General features: G+C 36.5%; 1 protein-coding gene across 5 annotated transcripts in view; it reads left to right on the top strand.

Moving 5' to 3' along the window:
* Positions 1-26,700, top strand: part of KLHL13 (kelch like family member 13) — a 383,509-nt gene that overhangs the window by 192,285 nt on the left and 164,524 nt on the right. For all 5 annotated transcript variants that reach the window (XM_045817707.1, XM_045817709.1, XM_045817708.1 and 2 more), the window contains one exon: positions 22,200-22,273. In XM_045817707.1, coding sequence (XP_045673663.1) covers positions 22,224-22,273 — 50 coding nt within the window. In that variant the 5' untranslated portion in view covers positions 22,200-22,223. The remainder of the gene's footprint in view (positions 1-22,199; positions 22,274-26,700) is intronic.

The raw sequence follows: 26,700 nt of genomic DNA, 5'->3' as shown, positions 1-26,700 counted from the left end.
TTCTTTGTCAGAATTTATTATTATTTTTTCTTTCTTTCACATAGCGTTTTAATATTTCTTCTTTTGCTTCAATTGTATTCCAACTATTTCACTACTCTTTGTGTTTTATTTTTTATTCTTTTTAGTTTTCTTATTTATTCTTTTTAGTTTTCTTATTTTATTTTTATTTCAAATCTCACATTGTACTCTTCCCTTGTCTTACTCCATTTTGCTTTCTTCATGCTTTTTTAATTTTTTTCTTTTTAATATATTTCATTGATTATGCTATTACAGTTGTCCCATTTTTCTCCCCTTTATTCCTCTCAGCCCTGCACCTGCCCTCCCACCCACATCTCCCCACCCTTAGTTCATTTCCATGGGTTGCTCATATAAATTCTTTGGCTTCTACATTTTCTATACTAATCTTAGCCTCCCCCTGCATATTTTGTACCTACCATTTATGTTCGTTATTCCCCCTACCTTTTCCCCTGTTCTCCCCACACCCCCTGATAACCCTCCATGTGCTCTCCATTTCTGTGATTCTGTTCCTGTTCTACTTGTTTGCTTAGTTTTTTTTTTGGTTTAGTTGTTGATAGTTGTGAGTTTGTTGTCATGATACTGTTCATAGTTTTGATATTCTTTCCCTTAGATAAGTTCCATTAATATATCATATCATAAGGGCTTGGTAATGATGAACTCCTTTAACATGACCTTATCTGGGAAGCACTTTATCTGCCCTTCCATTCTAAATGAAAGCTTTGCTGGATAGAGTAATCTTGGATGGAGGTCCATGCCTTTGATGACTTGGAATACTTCTTTCCAGCCCCTTCTTGCCTGTCAAGTTTCTTTTGAGAAATCAGCTGACAGTCTTATGGGCACTCCTTTGTAGGTAACTGTCTCCTTTTCTCTTGCTGATTTTAAGATTCTCTCCTTATCTTTCATCTTGACTAATGTAATTATGATGTGCCTTGGTGTGTTCCTCCTTGGGTCCAGCTTCTTTGGGACTCTTTGAGCTTCCTGGACTTCCTGAAAGTCTATTTCCTCTGTCAGATTGGGGACATTCTCCTTCATTATTTGTTCAAATGAGTTTGCAATTTCTTGCTCTTCTTCCTCTTCTCCTTCTAGCTCCCCTATTATTCAGATGTTGGAATGTTTAAAGTTATTCTGGATGTTCCTAAGTCTCTCCTCATTGTTTTGAATTCTTGTTTCTTCATTCTGTTCCGATGGAATGTTTATTTCTTCTTTCTTGTCCAAACCATTGATTTGAGTCCTGATTTCCTTTCCATAACTTTTGGTTCCCTGTTCATTTTCCTTTATTTCACTTTGCATAGCCGTTTCTCTGTTTTGCAACCATACTTAGTCATTTCTGTGAGCATCCTGATTACCAATGTTTTGATCTCTTCATTTGATAGGATGGTTATTTCCTTGTTACTTAGTTTTTTTTTCTGGAGTTTTGATCAGTTCTTTCATTTGGGCCATATTTCTTTGTCTGGGAGCACCTGTTATGTTGTAAGCTGGCAGAGCTTTAGGTATTCACCAGGGCAGGGCATCCCACATTGCTACCTTGTATGTGGGTTAGGGGTTGGAGAAGGAACAATGCTGCTTGCTTGGCTCTTGCCCCACTTTCCGTCACTTTCCTCACTTCCCAGAAGTGGATAGTGCCTTTTTGTGCTGATTCCTGGGTGGATGGACTTGTGTACATTCTAGGATCCTGTGAGCCCCTCCAACAGACTCTCCTGTGAGGTCAGGAGTTTCTCCTGCTACCACAACTCCCACAGGTTTTTACAGCCAGAGGTTTTTTTTTTTTAAAGATTTTATTTATTTATTTTTAGAGAGGGAAGGGGGAGAGAGAGAGAGAGAGAGAGAGAGAGAGAGAGAGAGAGAGAGAGAGAGAGAGAGAGAGAGAGAGAAACATCAATGTGCGGTTTCTGGGGGTCATGGCCTGCAACCCAGGCATGTACCCTGACTGGGAATCGAACCTGCGACACTTTGGTTCACAGCCCGTGCTCAATCCACTGAGCTACGCCAGCCAGGGCTTAGCCAGAGGTTTTGAGGCTTCAGTTTACTACACTGGAACCCTGGGTTGTGCAGTCTGTCTCACTCTCAAGTTGTTCCTCCTGGTTTATCCCCATGCGAATGTGGGATATCCTGGTCCACCAGCCACTGCCTGGTCACACGTCCTCTCTGCCCCTCCTACTGGTCTGGATGAATGTTTTTTCTTTAACTCCTTGGTTTTTGGACTTTCATGCAATTTGATTTTCTGGCAGTTCTGGTTGCCTTTTGTTTTTAAACTGGTTGTTATCCTTCTTTTGGTTGTACGAGGAAGTGAAGCATGTCTACCTACACCTCCATCTTGGCTGGAAGCTCAATTTTAATAGTGTTTTATTCAGTTCCTTAGTATTTTTATATGAAACTCACATCATCTATGAATAAAGATAGTTTAATTGCCTCCTTTCTAATATGAATGTCTTTAATTTATTTTTCTTGACTAATTATCCTGGCTACTATTTCCAGTACATTGTGTAATAGAAGTGGGGTAGCAGGCACCCTTGTCTTAGGGGGCATTAATGAAAGCATCCAGTCTTTCATCAATAAGTATGTTAGTTGTGGGATGCTTTTTTAAAAATGGCATTAAATTAACCTTTATCTTGATTACTGAGTTTTGATACCCCTCTAAAATTCTGAGTCTGAGATCGAACTCAGTTCACATCAATCTTGGCCCTGCAGTTTAAAAAGAATTGAGGGAAATTATAAAAGTGTCTAAGCATTCTGAATTCATATTGATGTGCAAATGTCTTTGTATTCTCTTCCTGTTTTAAATAATGTCAATATGTAAATCAGAGTTCATGTATTCATTGTGGTGGTGAGATTAATTTATGAAATAAGGTGCTATGATCCAATGAGAAGGCCTATGTGCAAAGAAAAAGTATTGGCTCTAATCACAAATAATATCAAATAAGTCAAATCACAAATATTCTCTACTTTAACTTTTTTGATTTATTAGCAACTGTGGGCATGACTATAACCCATAAGGTAATTCCTACTGTGGCTATGAAACATTGTATAAAGGATAGAACTACTTTCACTTCCCTTTCTACCTTTTTTTGTTTTGTTTTGTTCAATTTGCTACACTTGGTGGACCCAGAAAAACTACTATCTTTATGTGGGCCTGTGTGCTGTTCTTTCTTGAAAACCTTGCACAGTAAAATTGAATGATCTAATTAATAAAGTGAAGATTTATATTGGAAAGGTTTTGTCTGGAATGTTGCTCTCTATGGAGTTCTCATTAGTGAATTGTTAACAGTTTTTGCCATACTTGAAAATCACTTATGAAAAAGGAGGTACAACTGTAGTAATTAGACTACACTAAATGTGATGAGAACAGGTTTTTATTACTTTGATTTAATTGACTGGTGTGAACTATGACTGAGCGGGATATTAAACAGTGTTGTATCTTTTAAAAAGTTAATTCTTTCTCTTTTAAATGCAATATTGAAGAATATGATAAACCCTTAGGAAACATAAGTGAATTTTTTCTATGATTGTTGTACATTAATTATAGTAGATCTTAATTAAAGAGGGTTCTTGATTTATTTGCTGATCATGGGCATAACTCAATACAGTCTACTTAGAATAACAAGTATTATATATATTATGTTTTACATATACTTTATTTCTTTATTTCTTTAAACATTTTTAAAGTCCTCACCCAAGGATGTATTTATTGATTTTTTTTTTTTGGAAGAGAGGGAAAGGGGAAGAGAGAGAGAGTGAGAAGGTGAGAGAAACATCAATCATTTGCCTCCTGTACACACCCCGACTGGGGTCCAGCTCACAACCTAGGTATGTGCCCTGACTAGGAATCAAACCCACAACTTTTTGGTGTATGGGAAGATGCTCCAAACAACTGAGCCACCCATCCCAGGCTACATACAATTTAGAAATGTATAGTATATATAAGTGAGTAGGTTTTTAAAAAATCTCATCAGTGTGAATTTTTCAAAATTTGCTCACAAAATTTTTGTCAAAATATAGTCAAAGATTTTAAATGTCTCTTATTAATATTCACCTAAGTTATTCTGGGAAATGGTTAATACTTTTTTTTAAGGAAATGCCATACTGAATTTATTAGTGGGAAATACTTTCTTTTTGCTGTTGTTTAAATGTTGCCTGGTGTTTACAGCATGGACTTCAGGTTTCAGCTATAGGCTGATTTGCAAACCAGAAGCCTTCAGCTAAAGGCCTCTTGTGCAAAGATAATACAATGATTTAATCTTTACTTTTACAACACTAGAAAAATATAATGCCATATAAATTCTTAATTTTTTAGAGCTATCTAGATTTTTCAAGAGTCACCTGGAACTTGATAAATCCATTATATTGGAGATGTAGGCATTTTTGTTTTAAAATAGTTTTGAATCTCATTTTGCTTGAATAAACAACTTTCTGTTACGATGATTACTGTGATATAAAACCACTTAAGAATTTTACTCTCTGAAATGTGGAAGACAAACTGAGTTATGGATTGTGACCATGGAGATGGGGAAAAAACAACCTCCACCTTACTTAAACTCACAGAAACTGGAAGTTTTCATAGATGACCCAATTAATTTGCTTCCCCATTAAAATGTGCAACAATTTTTGTTTATTTTCTTAAATTTCTATATAGATTTTATTTGAACTTTTTGTAAGCATTTCTTCTTTCTTTGCCTTTTTCTTGTTTGTAATACTTTCATGGGAAATATAGGATTTTTCCATGGTAAATAGGACCTAAGAGGTGTATCTTTTAAAAAAAGTTTTTTGTTGTTATTCTATTAGAGTTGTCCCAATTTTCCACCTTTGCCCTCCTTCACCCAGCCCACCCCCTACTCCCAGTCAATCCCCACACTATTGCCCTTGTCCACTGGGTCATTTGTACATGTTCTTTGACTAGTCCTTCCCCTTCTATCCACTCTTATCCCCCTCCCCTTTCCCCTCTGGTCACTGTCAGTCTGTTCCATGTTTCCATGTCTTTGGTTCTGTTTTGCTCATTAGTTTATTTTATTCATTAGATTCCCCTTATAGATGAGATCATACATTATTTGTCTTTCACTGCCTGTCTTATTTCACTTAGCATAATGCTCTCCAGTGTTAGTATCTTTTGAAGGTAAAAACGTGAAAAAGAAAATAAGATACGTGACTGGTCTGTCTTTAACCTGGCTGTAGATTTTGTCTCAGGTTCAAACACACACACACACACACACACACACACACACACACACACATACACACTCACACAATTGAGGTTAAACATCTTTATGGATTTTTTTCAATTACAATTTACATTCAAAATTATTTTGTATGTTCAGGGGTACAGTATAGTGGTTAGACAATCATGTATTTTACAAAGTCATCCCCCAGATACTTCAAGTACCCACTTGGCTACCATACATAGTTATTATAGTATTATTGATTATATTTTCTATGTTACACATTACATCCCCAAGACTATTTTCTCACTACCAATCTGTACTGCTCAATTTCTTTACTTTTTTCACTCAATCCCTCAAACCCCCTCCCCTCAGGCAACCAACAGTCTGTTTTCTAAAACTATGAGTCTGTATCTGTTTTATTTGTTCATTTATATTATTCTTAAGATTCCACATGTAAGTGAAATCATATGGTATTTGTTTTTCTCTAACTGACTTACTTCACTTAGCATATACCCTCTAGATCCATCCATACTGTCACAAAGGGTAAGATTTCACTTTTTTATGGCTAATATTTCATTGTATGTCTGTACAACCTCTTCTTTATCCACTCATCTATTGATGAATACTTGGGTTGCTTCCATATCTTGGCTGTGGTAAATAATGCAGCAATGAACATGGGGGTGCATATATTTTTTTTGAATTAGTGTTTTGGGTTTCTTCAGATATATACCCAAAAGTGGAATCACTGGGTTTATATCTGGATTATACCTTTCATGATATTTATCTTATAATCTTTTATAATAAGGCAGTTCCATTTTAAGATTTCTGAGTGCCCTCTATACTGTTTTCCACAGTGAGTGCACCAGTCTGCAGTCTCACTAACATCCTAGCCAACATTTTTTGATATATTGATGATAGCCGTTCTGACAGGTTTTAGGTGATATCTTTTTGTGGTTTTAATTTGCATTTCTCTGATGATTAATGACATTGTGCATCTTTTCATATGTATATTGGCCATCTGTATGTACTCTTTAGAGAAGTATTTATTTAGATCCTTTGGCCATTTTTAAATTGGATTGTTTGGGGATTTTTTGGTATTGAGTTTTATGAGTTCTTTATAAATTTTGGATATTTAACCCTTTATCAGATGTATCAGTGAATATGTTTTCCCATTCACTAGGTTGTCTTTTCATTTTTTTGATAGTTTACTTTGTTGTGCAAAATCTTTTTAGTTTGATGTGGACCCCATCTGTTTATTTTTTTCTTTTGTTTCCCTTGCTGGAGGAGATATATCAGAAAAAATATTGCTAAGAGAAGTGTCGGAGATTTTACTGCCTATGTTTTGTTCTAGGAGTTTTATGATTTAGAGTCTCACACTTAAGTCTTTAATCCACTTTGAATTTATTCTTGTATATGGTGTAAGAAGGTGGTCTAGTTTTATTTTTTGCAAGCATCTGCCCAATTTTCCTAACATGATTTATTGAATAGACTGTCTTTACTCCATTGTATGTTCTTGTGTCCTTTATAAAATATTAATTGACCATATATGTGTGGATTTATTTCTGGTTTCTCTACTCTGTTCCATTGATCTATATGTCTGTTTTTATGCCAGTACCATGCTGTTTTGATTTCTATAGCTTTGTATATAGTATTATATCAGATTGCTTGATACCTCTTTGTTCTTTTTTTTTCCTCAAGATTGCTATGACTATTTGGAGTCTTTTTGTATCCATATAAAATTTTGGATTATTTGTTATATTTATGTGAATATGTCATTGGTATTTTGCTAGGAATTGTGTTGAATCTATAGATTTCTTTGGGTAGTATGGATAATTTAGTGATGTTAATATTTCCTCTCCATAAATACAGTATATGCTTTCACTTATTTGTATTTTTGCCAGTTTCTTTCTTCAATATTTTATAATTTTCCAAGTACAGGTCTTTTAACTCATTGGTTAAATTTATTCCTAGGTATTTACTTATTTTGATGCAATTGCAAATGGGATTTTTTTTTAAAGTTTCCTGTTTTGATAGTTAATTATTAGTGTATAGAGTACAACTGATTTCTGGATATTTATTTTGTATCATCCTATTTTACTGAATTTATTTATCAGTACTAGTAGTTTTTTTTTGGTGGAATCCTTAGGGTTCTCTATATACAGTATCATGTCATCTGCAAATAATGACAGTTTTATTTCTATTTTTATTTGAATGCCTTTATTTTTTTTTTTGTTGCCTATGGCTAGACTTCCAGTACTATGTTGAATAAGAGTGGTGAAAGTGGACATTCCTGTTTTGCTCCTGATCAGAAGAGAAACAGTTTTTCCCTGTTGAGTGTGTTAGTTCTGGGTTTCTTGTATATCGCCTTTATTATTTTGAGGTATGTTGTCTCTATTCCCACTTTGCTGATAATATTTTTTATCATAAATGGATGTGTGATTTTGTCAAATGCTTTTTTGCATTTATTGATATAATAATACAATTTTTTCCTTCATTTTTTAAATGTATTGTGTCACATTGATTGATTTACAGATGTTGTACCAACCTTGCATCCCAGGAATGATTCCCACTTGGTCATATGTTTGACCTTCTTTTTATTTATTTATTTATTTATTTTTTAAGATTTTATTTATTTTTAAAGAGGGAAGGGAGAGAGAAAGAGAGACAGACAGAGAGAGAGAGAGAGAAGAGAGAGAGAGAGAGAGAGAAACATCAATGTGCAGTTGCTGGGGGCCATGGCCTGCAACCTAGGCATTTGCCCTGACTGGGAATCAAACCTGCGATGCCTGATTCGCAGACCATGCTCAATCCAGTGAGCTACACCAGCCAGGGCTGACCTTCTTAATGTATTGCTGAATTTGCTTTGCTGATATTTTGTTGAGGACTTTAGCATCTCTGTTCATCAGGGATATTAGCCTGTAATTTTCCTTTCTTGTAATGCCTTTATCTGGTTTTGGAATTGGGACCATGCTGGTCTCATAAAAGCCATATGGTCCAGGACTTTTGTTTGCTGGAAATTTTTTGATTACTGCTTTGGTATTGTTGGTTGTAACCCATCTGTTCATATATTCTGTTTCTTCTTGATTCAGTTTTGGAAGATTGCATACTATTAGGAATTTATCCATTTCTTTCAGATTGTCCAATTTGTTGGCATATAGATCACAATATTTTCTTATAATCCTTGTTATCTTTTGGTCACTTATTATTTCCCCTATTTCTTTTGTGATTTTATTTATTTGGAGCCCCCTTCTTTTTCTTTTTTAGATCTTTCTTTCTTTCTTTCTTTCTTTCTTTCTTTCTTTCTTTCTTTCTTTCTTTCTTTCTTTCTTTCTTTCTTTTTAGAGAGAGGGGAATGGAAGGAGAAAGATGGGGAGAGAAACATTGATGTAAGAGGAAAACATTGATAGGCTGCCTCTTGAACATGCCATGACCAGGGACCAAACCCACAACCTGGCTCATGCCCTGATGAGGAATTGAACCAGTGACCTTTTGCTTTGAGGGATGATGCCCAACCAACTGAGCCACACCTGTCAGGGTTCTGATGTGGACACTGGCCCAGTGTCTGTGGCATTATGGATGAGGTACAAGATAAATTCACATGGACTACTGAGTCCTGTGGAGGAAAAGGGATGGCACGGCTACTCCCTCAAGGGGAGAGTGCTTCAGAGTAGCCCAGCCACTTCCTCAAGAGGAGAGTGCCCCAATCCTTGCCTTGACAGGTTTTTATTGGCTTTCAATTTGCACAGGAATACAGGTAAAGTTCATTAATCATCATCAGGCAGTAAGGATCAAACAATGGATAGCATACAAAGAACTATGATGGATTATTCTGAGTCAGGGTCTGTTAGCTAAAGGGCTACAAAACTTTGGGACACAAACTCATTTCCTGCTCGGACCCTTATCATTTGAGACCATTTTTAGTAAAGCAGGTTTCACAGGATTTTATGTATTCTTTTTTAGGCCTGATCACGTGGGGAACCCACCCTTTCCAGCACAGGGCTGCACTGCCCTCTGTCATTTTTTCAGGCTTAAGTCAGGCAGGGGAAGTAAGGCAGCCAAGTGATTAGGAGATTTCTTGCAGACAGAATGAGGACTCAGGCTTTGTCAAAGCTTAGGAGTGAGGGTACATCACCCCCTTTCTCCATAGTCCCCCAAGTCCTTCCCTGAGGGCCTCCACATGATTGTGCCTGTCTTAGGTCGTTCCCCCTTGGGGAATCTTACCCGTCATGGGCTAACTGATCAAGCACTGGGGGCCAGTTATGGAAAAAGGAGCAGAAGCAGTGCTTCTGCCAGGGAGATAAGCTTTGTCTCCTTAGTGTCTTCTGGTCAGAAGGTCGCTCACTCAGCCTTAGCCATGGGGGGTTACAGCTTCTGAAACCAGGCAAGTCAGTTCCCAACAGTGTTCTCTGTCTTGCTTATTGCACCTAGTGAAAGGTTTATCAATCTTTTTCATCTTTTAAAAGAACCTGCTCTTGTTTCATTTACTTTTATAATTTTTTTAGTTTGTATATTATTTGTGCTCTGATTTTTATTATTTCTTTCTTTTTACATACTTTCGGCTTTGTTTACTATTCTTTTTCTAATTCCTTTAGGTATAAGGTTAAGTTGTTTATTTGAAATTTTCCTGTTTCTTGAGGTAGGCCTGTAATGCTATGAATTTCCCTCTTAGGGTTGCTTTTGCAGTGTCCTATAGATTTTGCATTGTTGTGTTCTCATTTTCATTTGTTTCAAGGTATCCTTTGATTTGTTGCTTCATCTCATTGTTAAACCATTTATTGTTTAGTAACATACTATTTAGTCTCCATGTCTTTGTGCATTTTTCAGTGTTTTTTTTTTTTGTAATTCATTTCTAGTTTCATACCATTGTGGTCAGAGAAGATGCTTGTTATGCTTTCAGTCTTCTTAATTTTATTGAGACTTATTTTGTGTATGTGGTTTATCCTGGAAGATATTCCATGTATACTTGAAAAGAGTGTATATTTTTCTTGTTTGGGATGAAATGCTGTGAAAATATTAGTTAAATCCATGTGGTCTAGTGTGTTGGTTTAGGTTGCTCTTTTCTTGTTGATTTTCTGTCTGGAAGATCAGTCCTTTAATGTCAAGGAGGTATTAAAATCCCCTGCTATGTTTTTATTACTGTCTATCTCTCCCTTTATGCCCATCGATATTTGATTTATATGTTTAGGTTTTTCTATGTTGGGTGCATAAATGTTTACAAGGATTGTATCCTCTTGTTGGGTTGATCCCTTTATCACTATGTAACGTCCTTCTTTTTCTCTTATTTGTAGACTTTGTTGTAAAGTCTATTTTGTCTGTTATAAATGTTGTTACCCAACTTTTTAAAAAAATATTTTATTTATTCATTTTTTTAGAGAGGGAAGGGAGGGAGAAAGAGAGAGAGAGAGAAACATCAATGTGCGGTTGCTGTGGGCCGTGGCCTGCAACCCCAGGCATGTGCTCTGACTGGGAATCAAACCTGCGATGCTTTGGTTCGCAGCCTGTGCTCAATCCACTGAGCTACGTCAGCCAGGGCGTTACCCAACTTTTGAAAAATTTTCATTTGCATGAAATATCTTTTTCCATCCCTTTACTTTTGGTCTGTCTGTGTCTTTCATTTTAAGGTGGGTCTCTTGTAGACAGCATAAATATGTATCAGGTCTTGCTTTTTACATTCAGCTACCCTATGTCCTCTGATTGGAACATTTAATTCATTTACATTTACATGATTATTGATAGCTATAACTTATTGCCATTTATTATTTATAATTATGTTTCCTTCTCTTCCTCCTCCTTCTTCTTCCTTCTCAAAGTCCCTTTAACATGTTTTTATAATACTGGTTTGGTGATAATATTCTACTTTAGCTTTTTCTTGTCTGGGAAGCTCTTTATATCTCCTTTATTTATTTATTTTTTAAAATTATTGTTCAGTTACAGTTGTCTGCATTTTCTCCTCACAATATCTCCCTTAATTGATTGATTGATTGATTGATTGATTGATTAGTTTGGAAGTTGTCAATAGTTTATTGATAATATTACAGCACAGCAGAAAGATTCAAATGGCTCCACATAGTGTTTTGAATCTTCATAACTGTAGGCTGAGTGACCTGCAGGTTGGACAGACTGCCAAAGTCTAAGAGCTTCAGCATTTCCTTAGTGTCAGGATCTATTTTAATGATCTCCAAATTTAGGGCTCAGACCTCAGGAACATAATTATCTCTCCTCTTTCTGCAGCTTGATGGCTATACCTCTCATGAGGTCTTTCTGAATCTACTTCATCAGATATGTGACAGAGCTTGTTTCAGAACTTCTTGTTGGGCATAATAGTGATCTTCTCACACATGTGCATGTTGGCATGGAAGGCATTGTTCAAGCACATGTAATACTTTTTGATGACAATCCAGGCCACCTTCTTTATGGTCTTAGTGTGAACATGGCCCATCTTGTCTGGTTCCTGGTGAAGGAGCTCTCTTTCCATTTTAAATTCTAGATTTGCTGGGTAGAGTAGTCTTGGTTGTATGTCTTTGCTTTTCATCACTTTGAGTATTTCATGCCTAACAATTCTGGCCTGAAATGTTTCTGTTGAGCAATCAGCTGACAGTTGTATGGGACCTCCCTTGTAGGTAACTTTCTCTCTGGCTGCTTTTAAGATTCTTTGCTATTAACCCTTGCCATTTTAATTATGATGTATATTGGCATGGGCCTCTTTGGATCCATCTTAGTTGGGACTCTCTGTGCTTCCTGGACTTGTGTGTCTTTTTCCTTCTCCAGGTTAGAGAATTTTTCAGTCTTTCTTTATTTAAATAGTATCTCCAATCCCTTGGATTCTCTGTTCTTCTTCTAATAACTCTATGATACAGTTGTTATGCTTGAAGTTGTCCCAGAGGTCCCTCATTATTTAGTGTCTTCTTTTTTACTGCTGTGAGTGAATGTTTCTGCTACCTTGTCTTCCAAATCGCTGATTTAATTCTTTGCTTCATGTAATCTGCTACTGATTTCTTCCACTGTACTCTTCATTTTTAGATATTGCATTTTTTCATTTCTGACTGGTTCTTTTTTATAGTTTCTATGTATTTTTTATACTTACTATCTTTTTGTGGAGATTCTCACTGATTTCATCCATTCTTCCTCCAAGTTCCTTGAGCATCCTTATAACCATTGTTTTGAACTCTGTAACTAGTAGATTGCTTGCCTTCATTTTATTTAGTTCTTTTTCTGGGGATTTCTCCTGTGGTTTTTTTTTTGTTTGTTTGTTTTTTTCATTTGTGGCATGTTTCTTTGTGTCTGCATTTTGGCTGACTCTCTATATTCATTTCTGTGTATTAGGTAGATCTGCTATGCCTCCAAATCTTGGTAGGGTGGTCTTATGTACTGAGTATGCTGTGGGAATCATTTATACACTTTTCCTGATCACTTAATCTAGGTGCTCCAAGAATGTCCCTTGTATGTGTTATATAAGCCCATCTGTGGTAAGTGAGTCGTTATTGCTGTTGGCCTATTCGTGGGTGGTATCAACCTTTAGGGTTCCTATGAAAATTGACCATAACCACAGTGTATGAGCTGCAGTGTGCAGGCTTACCTCACAAAGCAGAATTCACCCTAGCATGGGCTGGTGCCCACTGAGATGTCCCTTTGGATATGCTCTTGTGAAGCTAATTGGGTTATTCTCTGATGTGGTCTGAAGCCAACCATGAAGTGTGTTGGTTCTGGGGCCTCTTGGCAGGGACTCTTGTGCAGATCAATGTCAGACACTGCCTGTGACTGGCTCTGGGATACCTGTTTGTAGTCACTACATGATCCACGGTTTTTGGTTGCCTCTGCTGATCCTGGGTGAATCTGGTAGGGATCTAACTACATGCCAAGGTTGGCTTCCACTAAGCATTGAGGCAGGTCAAAAAATATGGCATGGCATTCACAGATTAAGCTTTGCCTCCCAGCTGCTTCTTTAGCTCTGTCACAAAACAGCCTGCAGTGGTATGCTAGTTGTGTGAGGTAGATTCTAAGTGAGTCTTCATGTAGGGGTGAGTAGTGTTCACCAGGTTGATTCAGATTCAAATTTGGCATCAGCGTGGGGTTTGAGGCCATTTTGCAGAAGTCTCTGTGTACACCAAGGCCAGTTGTCACTCGCTTGTGGCCTGTGGACTTTTATGTTGGGGCAGGGTTTCAGGGAGTCATCAGAGTAAGTCCAGGATTTGGCAATATGGAGGGAGGCCTCTGCACAGGAATGGTGGCACCTATTGGGTGTGTGAAAAAAAATGTGGCCCTCACCATAGAGCTACACAAGTCAGTCTCATTCTCTGCATCTCTGCTACCTACTGTGTCTGCCTGGACCTCTCTGAGAATGCATTAAGAAAGTCTTCAGCCCCGACTGGTGTGGCTCAGTGGATTGAGCCCCAGTCTGTGAACCAAAGGGTTTCCAATTCGATTCCCAGCCAGGGCACATGCCTAGGTTGCAGGCCAGGCCCCCAGTAGGGGGCGCGCAAGAAGCAACCACACATTGGTGTTTCTCTCCCTGTCTTTCTCCCTCCCTTCCCCTCTAAAAATAAATAAATAAGATCTTTAAAGAAAAAGAAGGTCTTTACCTTGAGCCCACGCATGTCATAGCCAGAAGACTTCTCCACAGGATGCAAGCTTGGCAGGGTGTCAGTAGGATTGGGACTAGTGCATTCCTCCAGGCCGATTTTCTATTCAGGGGAGTGCTTGACCCAGAAAAAATGATGTCTGTGGGTGGTGTGCAAGAGGGACTCAGCCCTGGGCCTTTGATGGCTATCCCTTTAGACCTCTACCCAAAGCCACACAACAAAACTCAGTCTTTCCCTGTATGACTCCAAACCACTCTGAGCCATCTCCCGTCCAACCAGAGCCCAGGATGAGTGACTGCAAATAAGATTTTGTGTGATGACCTTTTAATACCTGGTTTTGTAGCAGACTCTCTTCTGTCCCTGGAAGATGGAATTCCCACTGATTTTCACAGCTAGATGTTATATAGTCCCCTCTTCCTGTTTCTAGTGCTCTGCCATGCTGGGGAGCTCAGCATGGGGTTGAGACCCCTCGCTTCTAAGAGCAGACCTTTGCAGCTGAAATATCCCTCTAGATTCTGAAGGGATAATTCTGAATCACCTTTTGTGGGTGTTGGGCCAGCCCTTTTTGTGTGTCTGCCCTTCCTACCTGTCTCCATGTGGCTTCTGTTAATCCTTGGTTATAAGACTTCTGTTCAGCTAGTTTTCAGTTGGTTATTCAGGGCGCTTGTTCTGGGTTGCTTACCTTTGTTATTAACTTTTTCAGGAATACTTTATGTATTATGAACGTTAAATCTTTGCTTGTTATATGAGTTGCATTTTTCCTCCCTACCTCCACTTGCAATGACTTAAGTATGCTTATGTTGTATTGTACTGTATAGAATCGTCATTTTTTAAAAATATTTTATTTATTTATTTTTTAGAGAGGGAAGGGAGGGAGATAGAGAGAGAAAAACATCAATGTGCGGTTGCTGGGGGTTATGGCCTGCAACCCAGTAATGTACCCTGACTGGGAATCGAACCTGGGACACTTTGGTTCCCAGCCCATGCTCAATCTACTGAGCTATGCCAGCCAGGGCTGAATTGTCATTTTTTTTACAAAGAAACATAAATGATTTTCATTTTCTTTATGGCTTCTGAGTCTTATGTCAGCCCTTAGAAAGATTTTATTTATGCCTCATTAAAAATACATTCTCCTTTATCTCCTTCTACTACTTTTATAATTTTTTATATTTATATATTTAACCTATCTGGTATAGAGATGATTTCAGTCCACCCCCCCAAAATAGCCAGTTTCTCAAAACCTATTTATTGAATTAATCTTTTTTGCTACTGATAACAATTACCAGATTCTCATATTGGATTCCCCATATATTGGATTCTGTCCTATTGATTGCTTTGTCTATTCCCACACTAGTACCACACTGTTATAGTTACTGTACCTTTATTGTACATTTAATATCACTTGAAAAAAGTTGGCTCTACCCTAATTTTGTTGTTTAAAAAATTAGACAACTTTTATGTGTTTGCATTTTTAATGAACGATGGATTCAACATGTGAAATATCCATCCCCCTCCACAAAAATTCTGGCCCTTTGCTGTTGTGGACCCCTGCGTGTGGGGTCCACAGCATGGTAGCTGAAACAGAAATTCACATGGACTACCGAATCCTGTGGAAGAAAAGGGCCATCGACTTCTCTCTCAAGGGGAGCAAAAGCCTGGGCCCTTGCTCCAATGAGCTTTTATTGTCTTACTGGGCACATTATAAGAAGGTACTCATTAACTATGCACAGGCTCAATTTAGGTGGTTACCTTATACAGAAAAAAAAGGAGAGGATGCCTGTATTCATCACAGAAGAGGGATATTAGCAAATGAAAAGACAAAAGTGGTTGAGTAAGTTACAATGGTCCTTGGAAGGTTTGGCATGGTTTTTAAGTTATTTCCCAGTAAATGTTTGCCACTGGGGGCTGGGTCCATGCCACACAGGATGGTCTACTACACTTTGCTAATTTGATTGGAATTGCATTGAATTTCTACATGAATTTTGACTGAAATTTACCTCTCTAGTTTTGAGTTTTTCTGTTCTTCTATATTGTGTGTATATGTGTATGTATCCATTTATTCAGATCCTTTATTATTTCATGAACTTCAGTAAAATTTTATTTTTATAAGAACATCATGTTTTTTCAAAGCTTATTCCTAAGTATTTTACAAATTTTGTTGGAATATAAGAAATGTATGTTTTTGTGGAACTGATATATCTGTAGTGGGCATCTTAATGTGTTAATTTTCCATTTGATTCTTTTGGACTTTCCATAAAAACTGTAATGTGTAAAACATTAGTTCTCAAAGTGTAACCCATGGTCTTCCAGCAGCAACATTCTTTGTGAACTCATTAGCCAACAATGTATCCCATTGGCATTCCTAAAGCCTGTTATGAGTGACAACGTTAAAAGGGATGTCTAAGGGATCACATTGAGAAGGAAGGAGTGATATTATTGCAAAAAGCAGTGGAACTGCATGGTGTATGATTTATATCTGTAGCAATAAAGAGCAAGATGGTGGTCAACATAGGCAGATTGCCTCAGTGATTACAGGTAGATAGCTGAAATTGTTGAGGACAGTATATCAGCCACCCTGGCATACAGACAGGGAAAGGGTTTGGGGAACCTAATCTGTGTATGAATTTAGACATAGAAGTGGTTTTATCATGCCTCTCTGGACCCCCTAGTTGTAGCCCAAAATGCTGATCAGTAGGAAAGCAGGCAGGATTATCATTTACATAAAAGGTGTGCTCTGAGATCAGCTGTAGCTGCAACCTTTAGGACAGTGCAACCGTTATTATTTATAGCATTGCCCATTTCGTTAGGGGTGTGTGTGTGGGAACATACCACATAGTCCTAGTCAGCTTTAGATTTACTCTAACGAATAATCACCACTGAGCTCAATATTTAGTACTTAAATGTTTTAGGGTAGGACTTCTTTAGTGCCATAGGTGAGAGGGGAACATGGTGGTGTCTGTCCTATATGAAAGCTGAATGATTCGATAGTCACTCTAACATTTTAAAATATTAACTTTTGTATAACAAACCATTTCTTAAACAATAAGATTCTGTTTCTCAGATTCCATATTTTGCCATTTCACGATGACTTTGAATTTTTAGTGATGCTGCTATATATAAGTTCATTTACAGAATTGCAATTATGTACAATTTTTCTACATTTTGCAGTTTTTTTGATTTTGTAGGGTTTAGCACTTTTCACTGGTCTTTTCTGTCAGCTTTTCTGAATATAGTACTTATGAAATTTTTATTTAAAGATGGAATATTGTACAAACACTTGATTTCTTTTATGTAACATCAGTAGTTCATAAGCAGGGCCTACCTTACATGGTGTGAAATTGGTTAGGCATATCAAATCTCATTATTTTTGAAGCTATTGGTTCATGGACAGGGTAAGAAAGAATGAGAATGGATTTTAATTAAATGCTAAATCATAAATCAGAAACTCTCTTTGAAATATTACCTAACTATAGGATAGGTGCTTGAGAAATATAAAATCTGTGAATTACTTAAATGCTTAAAAGTAAAATTAGTTGAATTTATGCAAGACATCTAAATTATCAGAAACAATCTTGTAAGTTTTATTTGGTGCACTAAGTAGAATTTTTAAGGGCAAAACCACAATTAAGTCTTTCTCATGTGTGTGCTCTGAGTAATTATTTGTTTCTTTTTTATTCATGAGACTATCATGGCCATGAAGAAGTGTGTTTTTTAAATTACAATGCATGCCTGGTTATATTTTTTCCTGTCTTTTTTTTGTCTTTGAAAACATTCTTTTTAAAAAATGCTGACCTTTATATGTCATGTCTTGTCTGCTTATCCACATAGTCCCTACTTATGGAAGAGAAAATGTATTATACGTTTTTGTTTCTGTTTTATTAAAATACTTGAAACACATAGAAAAGTACAGAGACCAATATAATGCTAAAAACCACCACTTAGCTATGTAATACCTTAATATTTTGCTATTTTTCTTTCAGATCCTTAATAAAATATTAGATTCAGGTACAGCCACTACTGTATCCTTCCTTTCCTGAGATAACTATCCCAAATTTGGTGTTTATCATTCCCTTGAATATGTTCATGCTTTTTCTACATATGTAGACACACATATAATGTGTAAATATACATATACATATGTGTATACATATACATGGTATTATCTTATGTGCTTTTGAAATTTATTACATAGTATTGTACTTCAGTTCACATTTTTAATGTCACGCTTTTCAGATTTACCTGCTCTAGTACTTCCCATTATAAAAACACAATAAAACTGATCATTATTTATTTCTACTCTATATCCCTTTTCAACCACCAGCTATTTCTCTGCTCCTTATTAAAACACAAGTCTCTGTAAGTGTTGTGAATAATTGTTTCCTTTCACTCTCTCTTGAATCCACAGTAATCAACCCTTTCTCCACCACTCCAAAGAAACCACTCCTATCAATTTGTTCAGTGATGTCTGTGTTACATCAAGTTCTCATTTCTCAATTCTTCAGGGTAGGACTTCTTTGGTGCCATAGGTGGGAGCATCTGACACATTGTATTACTTCTTTCTTCATATTATAACATTTTATTTTGCATTCTAGGTTACTATATCTTCCTGGTTTCCTCAATGTCATGGCCACTCCTTCTTACTGCTTTTGCTGGATCTTTCTTACTTGTATTTTGAAATAAATTGAACAACAATTTATAGAATGAAAGTGAACATTTCCTTCAACTCCAAATTTTCTGTCAGTAATAATGAATATGTACAGATTCTGTGTGTATGTGTGTGAATTTAATCAGTGAAAACAATGCCTCGTTTTAAATAGTACTTATTTTTATTAATGATTTGTATTTCTTTTATGTGCACTTCTTGTTTATATTATTTGTTCAGCTTTACAATTGTTTTATTATTTATTTATTGCATGTGTATAAGTTAAAACCATTAGCCCTCTGTTCTCTGTCATGTATATGGTGACTGTTTTTTTCTACTTTATCAAATGCCATTTGAGTTTGTAGTCTTTTTGAAGTACAGAATTATAACTTTTTGTATAATCAGACTTAACAGATGTTTTTTATGGTTCTTAGATTTGAGGTGCTGCATACTTTACCACTGCATGATTGTAAATAATTTCACTTGAGTTTCCTTTGGTATTATTTCAGTTTTATTGTTTACCTTTAAATCTTTGATCCTTCCGTGAAGTAGTGTGTAACCAATTTATTTTTCTAAATGCTGACCAAGTGTTTCACAATTATTTTTTTAAAGGTTTTATTTATTTATTTTAGAGAGGGAGAATGGAGGAAGAAAGAGGAGAGTAACATCAATGTGTGAGAGAAATATCAATCATCAGTTCCTTGCCTCTTTCAAGCACCCCAACCAGGAACTTGGCCCACAACCCAGGCATGTGCTCTGACAGGGAATTGAACCAGCAACCTTTGGCATTGCAGAATAATGCTCAACCCACTGAGCCATGCCAGCCAGGGTCCTAATTATTTTTAATCATCTTTTTCCTTTGTTTGAAGGCCTCCTTAAACATGGAGTCATTCCTTGATATACTTGAGTTCCCTGTAAGTTCTTGAAAGATTTTATTTTTGTTTTATTTTTAAACCACTGAAGAGTGATTCTCCCCATCCATATTGATTCTTTAAAAAATATAATCACTGACTTTGTAGCTATTAAATAAATTAGCTGTATCTTCCTTGGTCAGGGCAGAGCTTGAAATGGTTGAATCCCCTCCAACCATTCTTCTGTACCGTGCTTCTTCCTTAGCTTTTATCTCACAATTTTCTTAATTTCCCTCATACCTATTATCTTTTTTCTTTGATAGCTTGTTTTCTTGTTTCTTGTACAACATTGTTCTTTGGAATTCCACTTTTCCCATGGCAAATACACCCCTGAGTATTATTTCCCAATCTCATCACTTCAGCTGTTTCTTAACTGGCTACATATTCCTATATTATAATTTCTAGTTTCAATCTAAATCTAGGTCTATATATCCAGTTTTCTATTAGTTACTGTATGGTACATTTTATGGTACTTTATTATGCCTATACCAAACCATTCTTCTCCTTGCTTTAGATATTTTTCCTTCTTTTCTGTACCCTACCTCATTTGATATCATCACCATTTTCTGCAGTTATATGAATCGATTTTGTCTTTGATATCTCCTTTTCCCTTTGATATCTGTCAGTGGTCTTCAGTCATAAGTCCTAGTTCTTCCTGGCTATCCCCATAGCCCTTGTCTCTCCCCCCTTTTTTATGCCTTGCCTATGGAAGTAGTATCTTAACCGGTCTCCATATTTCCAGTCTCCCTCTCTCTCTCTCTCTGCCCCCCTCCATATTGCAGGCAGTGTTAATTTTCTAATACATATAAAACACTTGGTTTTAGTTAAATCCTTTATACATTGATTGCCTGCATTTACTTTCTCTCCTTTCCTAACTCTGTTAAAATGACAATAAAGAAATAGAAAAATTGAAAAGTACAAAGACAACAGGAGTGAAAACACTGACAGATGTAAGGTTGAAACTAATTTTTTACTTACAGCACAGGAAGTTACAACTTCAATATCTTCCCCTTCATGAACATCTGAAAGAAACTAATTCTTCCCATAGAACTCTTAATGTTTCAAGACTTGGGAGCACCTGGTCTTGGGAAGGCGGGTATGAATCATAAGATTGAAAGCATTATCTGTTTTTTGGAAGTCTTCATAATAAGTTGTTAGAGTCCCATGTCTTGTCACCCACTCTCTGCATGTCAGAAGACCAGAGGTTTCTTATCTGGAGAATTTGGGAGTGCCCCAAACTCAGGTGCAGGAGGTGGATTGGCTGAAACAATGGCATTAAGTGAAAGTTTGCATATCTAATTTTGGGACCTATATGTTCTACCCTAGATGCAGTTGCTTAAATGGGTCAGGAATTATTTTTTTTCACATTTTCAGATTCCTAATAGTAATATTGATATAGTTGGGTTTTTTCTTGGCACATTTTGTAAAATTCTGAAGCCTAAATAAAATTAAAATTCCTCAACATCTGTCAATTCTCTAATTTTTAGGAAAGGTAAGTCAAGGTTGGTTGATTTTCAGATGCTTAAGTTTTTTAAAAAAATGTTTAGGCTGCTCAATTTTTAAAATTATGATAGGATTATATGCATAAAATAGGATTATGCAAATAAAATAAATGCTACATTGTCATTTGATTTGTTTCACTTTTAGAGTTATGAAGACCTAATAAATAGAGTGTTTTATTCCCTTCTACTTCTTTAGCTTTTTCCCCTAAATTAAGGGGCAGGAGGAGGACAAAGAACAATAAAGAAAAATTAAAAAAAAATCCTTATCCAAGGACATGTTTACTGATTTTAGAGAGAGAGGAAAGGGTGGGGGGCAGGTAGAGAATGAGAGAGAGAGAGAAGGAGAGAGAGAGAGAAGAGAAAAACATCGACCGGTTGCCTCTTGTATGCACCCCCACTGAGAATCAAACCTGCAACCTTAGGTATGTGCTTTGACTGGGGATCAAACCTGCAGCCTTTTGATGTGTGGGGCAACAGTCCAATCAACCAAGCCACCTGGCCAGGCAAAAACCTTTCTTTCCCCTAGCTTAATTATTTTAGGTCTTCACATAGTTTTATAACAAACATTATTATAAGAACAAACTAAAATTGCATCTTCCCAATGAAATACATTGATTTTATTAATAAGAAACTTTTAATTAAACATATATTTTTCTTGCAAATGTGTTTGAAATTAATAGACTACATTAAATATACTCTACATCTCCAACACAAAACAGTCACATTACTAAAAACCAGTGTATTAGATAAAGTTCAGTTTATTACAAACTTACCTGTTCCTTTCCAATTAAAAAAACAAACAGGCACAACCAAAACAGAAATTCAGTGCACATCCGGAAAACACTTTTTCCCACACTACCTATTTTATGTCTTTATATTTCAAAATGTTATACCTTTCTAGTTGTAGTTTTGACCAACCACTTCTGAAATTGTGGGCCCTGCTTATGGGCTTCTCAGGCCTTTAGTCCTCCCAGTAACATGGGAATTAGTCCTATCTGTATCTATTTGGCAAATGTTTGCCCCAACTTTTTACTTTATCTTCTCTTATCTAACACAATTTCACACAGACTCCTCAGTTTTTCTGACTCTTGTTTAATCCAACTTCTGTATACTTGGTTGTTTTTCCAAGGGTAATTGTTAGCTAATGACTTCACATGAAATTTAGTGCATACTATTTAATGATTCAGTATGGTATTTTGTAGATATTTTGACTGTTGCAGATTTAATTTCCTTTTTTTCTTAATTTTCTAAGTCATCATATGGATATTAGGTACATGGACATACATTTTGCATATCTATCACAAAATATATAAAATACTAAAAAGGTAGCATAATTTGAAAATTCTAATATTGACTTTTATAGTAAATATTGACTTCCTTTTTCTTCTGAACAGGTCCTTACCCAATTTGTAGAGATAATGGATCATCTGCATCTAGGGGAATCAGTTGCTGCAGTGCTCCGTAACAGGTATATTTATGGAAATAATTTACATTATAAGTTATATAATATCTTTCTTGCCTATTAATATACCTAACATAGTTACTACTCATTAAGTATTTGTTAAATACCTGGCATGAAACAAGAGTATTTGCTATATGAATAAAAGAATGAGTGACAACCTGAATGAAGAACATGTTATCATGTGTTCTAAGCTAATGAAAAAGTAAAAAATATAATTAGAAGTCATAATTAGTATAAATTGTGAATACATAGAATTCACTCAATGGAACCATTGACTGGAATTTTAGTTTTAAAGCATATCAATGAGTGAATACTGGTACCCATTGCTTAAGAACAGATATCCCAACAAGTAGTTTTAGTAGTATTGTTCTATGATTGTGTGTACATTTCTGTTATTTAAATAACCAATTAGTCCAGCACTATGCTCTACACCTGAAAATAATATAAAATTATATTTAATGTCAACTGTAAATGAAAAACACAATTACAAAATATCCAATTAAAACTTTTCCACGGAGTCATCAGAAATTCAGAGCTTCCTCTGACAATTTAGAATTTTAAATCATGGTTCAAAGAAACATAACCTTTGCTCTTTAGCTATGGAAGAGTATGGAAGAGTAAACTATTATTCCCAATAGTTTAACTGTATGGTTTAGGTGAAGCATTTGACATAATGTGCTGGAATTGACTATATCATGGCTCTGACACTTACCAGTGGTGTAATCTTGGGCAAATTTCTTAATTGCTCTGGGTCTTAAGTTCCTCAGCTATGAAATGGGGCTAATAATACATGTCAGGGTTGTTTTGAGATTAAATAGGTGTCGATGGTGTGTATGTTGGGGGGAGAGAGACAGAGAGAGGGAGGGGGGAGAAGGAGAGAGAGGGAGGGAGAGAGAGACTGGCAAATAATACATGTTATATTTGTGCTAATATTGAAATATAAATGTGGAATTTTGAACTATTTTAAAAATACAATAATTGTGTTTTTGATATCTAAGGTACTTTAAAATACAGGTGTGATTTAGAAGAATATGAAAAGGAGAAAGGTTGAAGTAGGAAGTGGATATATATAAAATCTAATATCATATGAAGGGTGGCTGTTGGAAGGTATTATATTATCTGGGCAAGTGGTTGTAAGGTAGGCTTGCTCAGAGACAGAAAAAAAACAAGAAAGTCATAGCAGAAATAATGTGTGGGCATGTTGGGTGAAAAGATTGATGAGAATAGTAGTCGGGAGACATTTAATTCATACTGGGAAATTGAGTATGCAGAGTTCAAGCACTGCTGAATAGGAGAGTCTATAATACACCTTCAGAAGAGGACATGATAGGAGGACAGGGTGAAGTTAATAACTAAGGTGGTTATAGCATAGTTGAATTTGCTTTTTACTATTTTTATTGAGTTATAATTACATACAGTAATATAAACATTTAAGTATATATCTTGATACTTTTTTTATACACCTATGTATCCAAATAACTACAATCCAGTTCAAAATATAAAACAATTCCATCCCACCAGAGAATTCCCTTGTGCCCTTGCCATTCCGTATCCCCTCTACTCCCACTAACAGAAACAGTATTCTAACTAACTTATCTTGGATTAGTTTGCTTGTTCTTAAACTTTATATAAATGGAGTCAGACACTGTGTATTCTTCGGTGTATGGCTTCTTTTCAAATTAATGTTTTCGAATCTATCACTGCTGGGGTATCAGAAGTTTCTTCTTTTTATTACTATTTAGTATCCCATTGTTTAAATGTACCACAATTTATTTATCTGTTTTCTTATAGATAGTCATTTAAGTTGCATCTATTATTTGGCTATTGTGAGTAAAGCTTTTATTGACATATTTTACAAACTTTTTCTGTCCATTTATACTCCTTTCATTTTCATATACAGGGCCTGGCACAAATAATGCTGCTTTTTATTACAAAATCCTTTATTATAAAATCATAAGCATGTAATTCTGTTATATAACAATACCACACTCAAGCACAACATATGACATTTTAGGTGACATGTTTGAATTGTCCATGTCATGCGAGATATCACATACCCTACCAACCACACTCAAACAGGTGTTACTTCTGCTAGACCCTGTATATCAATACCTAGAAATGGGATTACTGGGTCATAGGAGATATATATTTAAGTTATTTATCACTAATATAAACTGCCAAATGCTTTTCTGAAGTGGTGGTGCCTTTGTCTACTATGACCAGTAATTAGTGAAAATCCTCACTAACTCTTGATTTTGTTAGTCTCTTTAATTTTAGCCATTCTCTTGAGTATCTAGTGGTTTCTCATTATTAATCTCATTTTGCATTTTCATCATATGTAATGGACTATGTTTTCATATGCTTATTATGTATCTGTATATCTTTTAGAAGTACCTGTTCAGGCCTTTAACAGTATGGTGATTAGCACAGGGAAAAGGGGAGGGGGAGGTAGAGGAGGATAAAGGGGGAATAAATGGTAATGGAAGGAAACTTGACTTGAACTGGTGAACACACAGTACAATATGCAGATGCTGTATTATAAAATTATACACCTAAGCCTATACAATTTTATTGACTTATGTCACCCCAGTAAATTCAATGAAAAATAAAAATATGGGTTGTAGTTCTGGCCAAGATGGAGGCCTAGGTGGAAACCCTTCGCTTCCTCACCCAAACAAAAGGAGGATAACAACCAATCTAAAATCAGTACACAACCAGAAGTGCCAGAAAATCAAAACGGCATGGAACTGCAACAACCAGGGAATTAAAGAAGCAGTCAACCAGACCAACCAGACTGGTAGGAGGCAGATGAGGGAGACAGGGCAGATGGGTGGATGGAGAGAACCCACAGCAAGCCAGCAGTCCACGAGGGCAGGGCTGGCTGATAGGATCCTCTGTGAGGCAGAGCTGACTGAGGACTGTGGTGGGGGTTGCCACGGTGGAAGAATCTCTCAGTCTCACACAAGAGTTTGGTAGAAAGTGGGGCTAGAGCCAAGCAAGCAAGCTGCATTGTTCCCTCTCTGACCCCTCCCCCACATACAGCACCAAAAAATGCTCTGCACTGGTGACTACCTAAGGCCCGGTCTTCTTACAACTTACCAGGTGCACCAAGACAAAGAAATATGGCCCAAATGAAAGAACAGAACAAAACCCCAGAAAGAGAGCTAAATGATGAGGAGATAACCAACTTATCTGATGGAGAGTTCAAAACCCTGGTAATCAAAATGCTCACAGATCTGATTGAGCTTGGTCAAAAAATGAAGGAAGAAATGAAGGCTACCCAAAGTGAAATAAAGCAAAATATTTAGGGAACCAACAGTGACAGGAAGTAAACCAGGACTCAAATCAATGATTTGGGACAAAAGGAAGAAATAAATATCCAACTGGAACAAAATGAAGGAACAAGAATTCAAAAAAGTGAAGAGAGGCTTAGGAACCTCTGGGACAACTTTAAACATTCCAATATCCGAATTATAGGGGTGCCAGAAGGAGAAGAACAACAGCAAGAAATTGGAAAGATATTTGAACAATAATGAAGGAAAACTTCCCCAGTCTGGTGAAGGAAATAGACTTCCAGGAATTCCAGGAAGCCCAGAGAGTCCCAAAGAAGTTGGACTCAAAGAGGAACACACCAAGACACATAATCATTAAGTTACCCAAGATTAAAGATAAAGGGAGAATATTTTTAAAAGAGTTTATTTATTTATTTTTAGACAGAGGGGAAGGAAAGGAGAGAGAGGGAGAGAAAGGCCAACTGTGGTTGCCTCTCACTTGCCCCCCGCTGGGGACCTGGCCTGCAACCCAGGCATGTGCCCTGATTGGGAATCAAACCATGACTCCCTGGTTCACAGGCCTGTGCTCAATCCACTGAGCTACACCAGTGAGGGCTAAAGAGAGAATCTTAAAAGCAGCAAGAGGAAAGGAGGCAGTTATCCACAAAGGAGTTCTCAGAAGACTATCAGCTGATTTCTCAAAAGAAATCTTACAGGCCAGAAGGGACTAGAAAGAAGTATTTGAAGTCATGGAAGGCAAGGACCTGTATCCAAGATTACTCTATCCAGCAAAGCAATCATTTAGAATGGAAGGGCAGATAAAGTGCTTCCCAGATAAGGCCAAGTTAAAGGAGTTCATCATCACCAAGCCATTATTGTATGAAATGTTAAAGGGACTTATCTAAGAAAAAGAAGAAATACGATCAGTAAAATGACAACAAACTCACAACTATCAGCAACTGAACCTAAAGAGAAAAGAAAAAGGAAAACAGTGAAAACTAAACAAACAACTAGACCAGGAACAGAATCAGAGAAATGGACATCAAATGGAGGGTTTTCAGTGGGGAGGTGGAAGGGGGAGAATGGGGGAAAAGTTACAGGGAATGAGAAGCATAAATGGTAGAGACAAAATAGACAAGGGGAAGTTAAGAATAGTATGGG

Source organism: Phyllostomus hastatus, unplaced genomic scaffold (assembly GCF_019186645.2).
Source record: "Phyllostomus hastatus isolate PE091 unplaced genomic scaffold, TTU_PhHast_1.1 phas_scaffold_28, whole genome shotgun sequence".
Classification (NCBI taxonomy): domain Eukaryota; kingdom Metazoa; phylum Chordata; class Mammalia; order Chiroptera; family Phyllostomidae; genus Phyllostomus; species Phyllostomus hastatus.
The sequence above is the reverse complement of the archived record's forward strand: the minus strand, read 5'-3'. Positions and strand labels throughout refer to the sequence as shown.